The sequence below is a fragment of the Cariama cristata genome, unplaced genomic scaffold, assembly GCF_000690535.1.
Source record: "Cariama cristata isolate BGI_N322 unplaced genomic scaffold, ASM69053v1 scaffold2480, whole genome shotgun sequence".
In the NCBI taxonomy this organism is placed as follows: Eukaryota; Metazoa; Chordata; class Aves; order Cariamiformes; family Cariamidae; genus Cariama; species Cariama cristata.
In genome coordinates this window covers 49,778-57,405 of record NW_009596196.1, presented here as the reverse complement: position 1 = coordinate 57,405, position 7,628 = coordinate 49,778, and the positions used below count along the sequence as shown (strand labels likewise).

Sequence of the window (7,628 nt, the reverse complement as noted above, 5' to 3'; positions counted from 1 at the left end):
CACTTGCTGTCAGTATTGATTCAGGCCCATCCAAGCAGAAGATGCAATACTTGCGTACGCCAGGAGGGCTGAGGCTGGCCAGCCTCTGAGTTTGCGTTTCAGCTCAGCCGCTAGCAGAGCCCGGGCAGCTCCCACGCTGCAGCCAGGCTACCTGACGGACACTATCCGGCATGGACTGCGTGGGGTAACCCTCGTCCTGGCTGTGGGACCCACTTGAGACAGACAGACTGCATGACCAGCTGAGTCTCTCCAACTGCAGTGAGGGAGTGGGACCCACCAGGACCTACTCACAGCACCCTTCCCCTGCTGCCAGCTCTCCGTATCTTTGTCTTACGGATTTCAGCTATTTGAAGCTCTTCAAACGCTGCTATTGGAGTCAGAGAGGTTACCCAATCCTCAACACAGTTTTATCCTCCTTAAAGAGCAAGGTGTAGAAAATAACATATCTCTTATTTCAATATGCTTCAAATAACATAGCTCCTATTTCAATATGCTTCAACTGGTTGGCCTAAAGAGGCAAGAGAAGGCATAGAGGATGATCTTGAAAACTCACTAAGCAGTAGCGAATGAAATATTGCTTAAATGAAACAAAACACTTTCATGATCTTGACATTTCTTCTCCTTGAGAATCTAGTTATTTCAGATCAGACCAAACAATGTATTTTTTTAAACTCTTTATGTTCACCTCTGCTGCTACCGGAGGCAAGCTTCCTCTAGAGATTTTGATGTCAGTTGCTGATCTGTATTAGAATAATTAATTTTCCCTTAAGGATACAATCTGTATGATGTTTTCTCTCCCTTTTACAAGGTTTTAACTCACTTTTAAAAGTAGAAATTCCCTCAGTTAGAGGATGACTTCAGAAAGAGGGAACTGGCATTGGTGAAGTTGGTAAGGGAAGGCAAGTACCCCTTAGGACAACAAAAAGATAAACTGAGGTTTAACAGTGCTAGTATGAACACTCAGCTGTCAAAATTAGAGCAGTCATGTAAAAACATGACAGAGCAGGAGACCTAAGGAATTTTTACTCAGAGTCTGCTTAAATGAGTAGTCATCTTCTCACAAAAGTCAAACTGCCTCAGAGGAAGATGGCAAGAGAGTCAGGCAGATGGGACTCATCATCTTATTGAAGCTATTTTTTTTATACATAGGATATTTTGGGGGAGCAGGGCACCAAACCGGTATCTCAGAAAGTTCCACCTAAGACCTTCCACAGAGATTATCTTTCCACTTTGTGAAGCAACAACAGCTTTCCCTCTACTGAATTTTTTTTTTTTTTTTTAATGGCTACAGTCAATTCAATGATGTAATTGTGGAAGCAGCTTCCACAGTTGCCCTGAACAGGCCACAGGGCCCAGATAGTGGTCTGTAGCTTCCTTCCTGCGAGGTGAAGCCATCATGTTCTAATTAACTTCATCTCTGAAAACTCAGTCCTTTTCCTCAGTGTTACACAAAGTTTTATGATATTCTGAAGGGGAATCATGAAAAATGACAGCTGGAAACTAAAAAAAACCCAAAAACTCCCTTAAACTGCCGATGGATGGAAAAGCTGCACAACAACCACTACTCCTTTTTACTTGTTAGCCCTTGTGCTAAGATAAACTGTGACCCCAGCGCCAGGAAGAACCTCATTTATCTGCCTTAGATTGCTGGACAGGATTAGCTGGGTAGACAGCTACAGCTGCTCCTCAGCTCAGCTCCTCTCTGCTGCAGGAGCCCCCTGAGCTTTCCGACCCTCTAGTCCATCAGGAAGGATGTGGTGGGACTGGAAGAGAGCAGAGCCTTGGGTCTTGCCAGCCGATCACCTGAGCTCAACGCAGCAGCCAGCCAAGAACTGCTCGTGGTGGTATGACAAACTCATGCTCAGAGCAGGCATCACCCAGTTTTCCTTCCCTTCCATATGGTGCCGTCATCTTGGAAACTGTGAAGATACTTCTTTTGGAGGTTTTGAAGGTGAAGGAGGTTTCAAGGAAGTGCTGAATGCAGATAATAAGCAGAACAGTTAGGACTGAGGAATGACTGAGAACAGAAAAGCTGGAGGACGGTAGAGGAGAAGCCACAGTAGCAATAAAGAAGAAGAGAGCATGGCCCTCATGAGACATTTTTCTAGAAACAACTGAAAGTACTGGACTGTAAGGAGGGAAGCAGATGCTGAGGGTGAATGCGATAGTCCCACGTTGGCTACGCACACTAAACTGATAGCTCTGCAACCTTCTGCTGCTATTATTTTTCCTTTTAGCCAAAGACAAAACATGCATTACAGGCTTGTGATTTTCAGATTTTGCATTTCATATATACAACAGCAAGTTGCGCAGCCATCAAAGCGTGCAATGCTGACAACAATACGTCATCATTTGTCTTTGACTTTGGATGCTGCTGAGAAAAATGCTGCAAAGTCACTCCCCACTGTGACAACAGCAGTAATCTGAGGTGAGGCTGGTGAGAAACCAGAAAAAAGCAGGGTTGCACATTAAGGGTGCAAAGGAGTAAATAAATAAAATGAATGATACCAGGGAGAAAAAAAGATGAGAGATAGTAAAAAAAGTTTCCAAAAGATGACATTTCTTTAAGCTAGCCTAGGTTCACTATAAATCACTTCTTTCTTCGTGGATTTTTACCTTTGTTCTTAAAATTTACATTTACCTAAGAAAGCAGTAACACTTCTAAATAAATAATCAGGACTTGATGTACTGCCAAGGGTTTCTACAAAAGGCTAGGAGAATTATCAGGGTAATTAAAAATAAATTCAGAGTGCGCACGTTTCTTTTTATGTTATAATGTTGTTTCTTTGTGCATGCTTTTTCTAGGTTTAAAAAACTAACAAAGGGAGAGATAATCGGTAGGGCATTAAGCACAGTTATCATAAAGTCTTGCTAGACTGAACAGTTTTCTTATTGTCCTAATAATTATTACATGACTAGTTGCTATTTCACAGCTCCAATGAGGGTAGAGGTGCTACCAAAGCTTTCCTTCCAAAGCCATGAGCACCAGAGCAGACTCTTCGAAATCTTCCTGGGAAAAAGAATAGTCTGCCACCATTAATTTTATTGATTTTACGAAGTCCTTGTTGGAAGAAAGCAAATGGCAATATGATTACTGTATCTGGTCTAGCCTCAAAGCAAAATCTAAGGTTGTCAGTTTTTGTAATACGTGGATGAAAATCAAATCATTAATCCCATTGTCAGTCAGCTGCCACATATTTACCGAACATAATGAACCCACTGAAAGGGAAGGGCCTGTGCTTTGCGCCTGTAAATGTGAAAATACACACTCCGAAATGGAATTTGAAAGAGATTCAAACTTATTTTGCACTATTCCCCCGAGTTTACTATGATTTACTCTCCCGAATTTACTAAGCCAGGAATATGATGTTAAATTAAGACTGAAGATGATACTTCCAAATGTAGCTTCTGAAATTATTTAGAAATGCAGGCAAAGAAACCTGTAGGTGCAATCTCAGACGATTTGCAGACTTTCACATACAAGTCAAACTAAATTTGGAAAGTTTCAAGATACATTTTCTTTCTCCTAAAATAATTAAATATGTTAGGTCACTTGCGGTGCAATTACAAAATTTAGAATAGGTTGGACTAATCATGAATTCCCATCCTTAATTCTTTGCTCTTTGGTTTCTGTGCTTCCAGACCTTCAGGACATGACTCTGTCCTGATCAGCCCCAACAAAAATCTGTGGTATGGTACTGGCTACAAATTCATGCTGGCAGAGGGGAGAGTAGTGTTTTATCTCTTCAGACCAACTTTAAACTGCACCCTCTGTCCTCCCTGTGGGCCTATGCTTCCCACATTTGTACAACAGTTTTACTGTTTTCTTCCAGAAAAGCTGTATAAAACTGCAGCATTTGGCTTAAGTAGGTCCTAATCCTCACTGACGGAACAAAGTCCATACTGGAGGTAAGAGGCCTGCAAAATATCATAATTAAAAATTGCTTTTGCTTTGGACATGTCTGCACTCTTCCAAAGAGCATAAATTTCTGCATATTGGAATCATAACTTAAAAGTAGCCACACTGATTTTCATTTCTTTTAATTCAGAGAAACAAAATAGCTGTCAAGCCGAATACTTATATGCCAAGTTTTGGCACAAAACATATTTTACAGCCAAGATATAAACCTCTGAAAAATGGTGTCTAATGGAAACAATGACAGTTCATTCACTTTATGAACGTACTAGAAGGTGTTGTAGAAAGTGCTATAACAAACACAAAACAGATGAAAGTAACTACCATATGCTCTGTTTAAACTGGGCATCACCCCTGCGTGGTTTTGTTTATGTTTTGGCACACTGGCATTGTGAAGAACTTTGTCAGTTAAGCAAGTCTGTTAATAACATAAAAAAGCCTACGTTATCCATGAGCCACATTTTTAGCACACACTTTAGCATTACTACTTTTTTTTTTAAATAATGCTAAGTCATTAGCAAACATGACAAGACAAAGCGAACATCACATCAAATAGGAGAGAACTCCCTGTGCACATCTGCTTGTCAAAAACGGTTTTTTCCTACATAAACTAAAGTAAAACAGTAAATTTACAATTATTTTCTCACAAGTTGACAGCATGTTAGAATAGAAAACGAGTGCTAAAAGTTGGATTCCTAAACTGTCTTAGTTTTTTCAGAATCTTAAAGCATTGCTGACTTCGCTGTGCAAACAATACAGTTCAGACTTATTAACTCTAATTCAAATTAACAGGAGCTTCCAGGTGCTCAACCTTTTTAAGACAGCATGTTAGAATAGAAAACGAGTGCTAAAAGTTGGATTCCTAAACTGTCTTAGTTTTTTCGGAATCTTAAAGCATTGCTGACTTCGCTGTGCAAACAATACAGTTCAGACTCATTAATTCAACTTAACAGGAGCTTCCAGGTGCTCAGCCTTTTTAAAAACATGATAGCACCTAAAACTTTCAGCTCAGACATTAGATATAGTCAGAGACTAGACTTCTATTCCTTGCAGATACGAATGGACTGTCAGAAAGCTACACGCCACGTTGGGATCTCTCTAATGTCTAAATCAAAGCAAATTTGATGGAGGTCAACAAACTGCCAGATTTGATGCTTAGGAGTAAATTTATTAGCTACAGTGATGTTTCCCACATTCTACTTCATATACTTGTTTGGGTATCCTTGTTTGTCACAAAAAGTACATTGTTCCCTTTCCTCCCCAAATAAGGGCCTTAACCTGGAATCCCATCTAAGTTGAGGGAAACTTTCCAGGGACTTCACTGGGCTTCAGACCAGACCTTATCTGAACAATGTAACTGTTGCTCACCTGTTAATTGAAGTATATTTGATGTATGTGTATAGCAGCTAGAACAACAATCAAATGCTACCCTTGCTTCCCTGAAGACTATGCTCCTCCATCGTTTACTGCTCTTAGGATATTGTAATATATACAAAAAGTAAGCTTTACTTACTCATAGTATATTTTATGGTATCACTGCAAATATGCTATGAATTTCTCAAAGATAAGAAATCGGATCTCTCCAACACTGTACCTGTGAGGTAGGTGTTGTGTGAGGAATTGATGAAATAGTGTGACAGTGGTTGAGACATATCTTCATTCAAATCCAGTTTCTCAGGTGGAACAACGCCGTTTTCTTCTCCACTCAGATACCGCATAAATCCATCCACTGATATCTGTCCTGAGAGAAACACAGATCCAGGGAAAGCACCAATTACTTTCACGTACAGATTTTGTGACATACAGATGTTATGTTCAATATACACTTACACGAAGGTGTGTGTGAGAGACCATACAATCATCAGACTGGCCTTCATCTAGTTATTCGTATATTCTTTCTGTTACTGTTACCTCATTTTCAGCCATACAAGTTGCAGGTAAAATGCATCCCTTTACCTGTACCAAAGATAAATCATCTCATAACCAGTGTCTATAGATAATCAAGGGCACAGGGGAATCAGAGTTACAGAAGGCTATAAAAGCAGAGAAAATAAATCAAAGCCTATCAAGGAAAGGGGTCTTCTAGAGACAGAAGAAAGCAGGCTTTCCAGAGGAAACCAAGAAACCAGAAAACAGAGAGCCACAGCAAGAAACAGGTAACTTTGACCTCTTTTGAATGATTCAGTGTGCGTGTATGAATTCAACCACACCGCAAAGCAAAGCAAACTAAATGAACCACCTTTCAAGTGGGAACTAAGGTTTGCTTTGTAATTTTTACATTTGTCGTCCAATTCATCTCTCACTCGAGTGCCAGCACAAATGATCATTTCGTGTGCTGCTGGCAAATTAGAAAGCTGAGTCCTATCCTCAGCTTAAATATCACCGTTGATCTCAGTGGAGCTGTGCTTATTATATCAGGATGAATTTCTCTGTCAAGTCTTCTGCATAAAAAGGTGTAAATTTGTACATTTAGACAAAAATGAAATAAAATAAATCCAGTATTCTATATTTGAAGATTAATGCTTAACCAAACGAGTTTGACATTTTTCTTTACCTGGTATTTCTGTTATTTTGCCTACTCAACCATGTAACTTCAGTTAATTCAGTTACTGCCTATAGTAAAACAGATCTTCTGTATCTCTGAAGAACCTTGGAGCAGCTACACGCCTGGTGACTCCCAGCAATGAGGATTTCTTACCTCTTATCCCCAACCCAAAATATTCTCCATAGCATCTCTATTGAAAAAAAAAACAACTTAGTCGACTGGCTATGGCATTGAAAAATGGAATACTTCAGTTCTACTCCTAACTCTGCCACTCAATCCCTTTTTACCCTAAAACATATAAACTTACATGTATTTTTCTAGCATATGAAAAAGTAATGGGTAACGCTGCATCATATTTGTAAAGCTTGTAACCACACGATGCAAACACAGCATGTAAAACATTTACTTAAAATCTGTGCTTGGACCCTAGGATCTGGGTCTTGATCAGAGAGGAAAAAAATATAACAGTCTTAAGTTCAGATGCCTCATTTTCATAACTACCCAAGATGGTGGCACTAAACGAACCTATTCATATGACAAGAAATGTAGTGACAATACGGAGCAATGCAATTATCATTCATTCTTATGACAACAATTGTAAGATGGTTGGAAGGAAAAATATCAAGTCCATCCACTATTTTAAGACTGTAATCTGAGTGCAATCTTCTCAGGCTCCACAGCTGCTTTGTTAAAGTAACAAATCATCCACAGAGAGAGGCCTACGTACTTTCCTTTCCACAAGAAAAAACAAAAGATGGAGAAAATCAGGGAAAAAAACATCACTGAGGTTTTTCATGAAACTAAAGATTTATGAACAACCTATCTGCCGCGTGAATCTACCAGAGGGACATTATGAATGTAAACAGCATCAGGTGTTATCATGGAGTTAGCTTGAGCTAAAATCCACTTAAGAGAAACACTCTGCACCAAGTTCACTGGGATATAGATACGGTCTGTGGTGTACACTTAGACTACACAAGCAACATCATACAGGAAAAAACAGGTAAGATCTGAATGGGATAGCTGCTACATGGGGAACCAGCAGAGCCATGTCACGTTATAGTGATTTGCAGCTTCTGATGTTTGAGACAGCTCATGCAGAGTCATCTTCAGTATCTCCGTGTTGTTTTGAGTGCCCTCCTTTCAGCCAGACTAGGAGGTTTAAAG

The 7,628-nt window shown here is 39.7% G+C and overlaps 1 protein-coding gene across 1 annotated transcript in view; it reads right to left on the bottom strand.

The window, feature by feature from the left end:
• The window catches only part of PLCB1 (phospholipase C, beta 1 (phosphoinositide-specific)), a gene marked incomplete at both ends in the record, with an annotated part of 80,575 nt that overhangs the window by 36,148 nt on the left and 36,799 nt on the right, over positions 1-7,628 (bottom strand). The window contains one exon of the mRNA XM_009704931.1: positions 5,511-5,657. Within this exon, the coding sequence (XP_009703233.1) occupies positions 5,511-5,657 (147 nt within the window). The remainder of the gene's footprint in view (positions 1-5,510; positions 5,658-7,628) is intronic.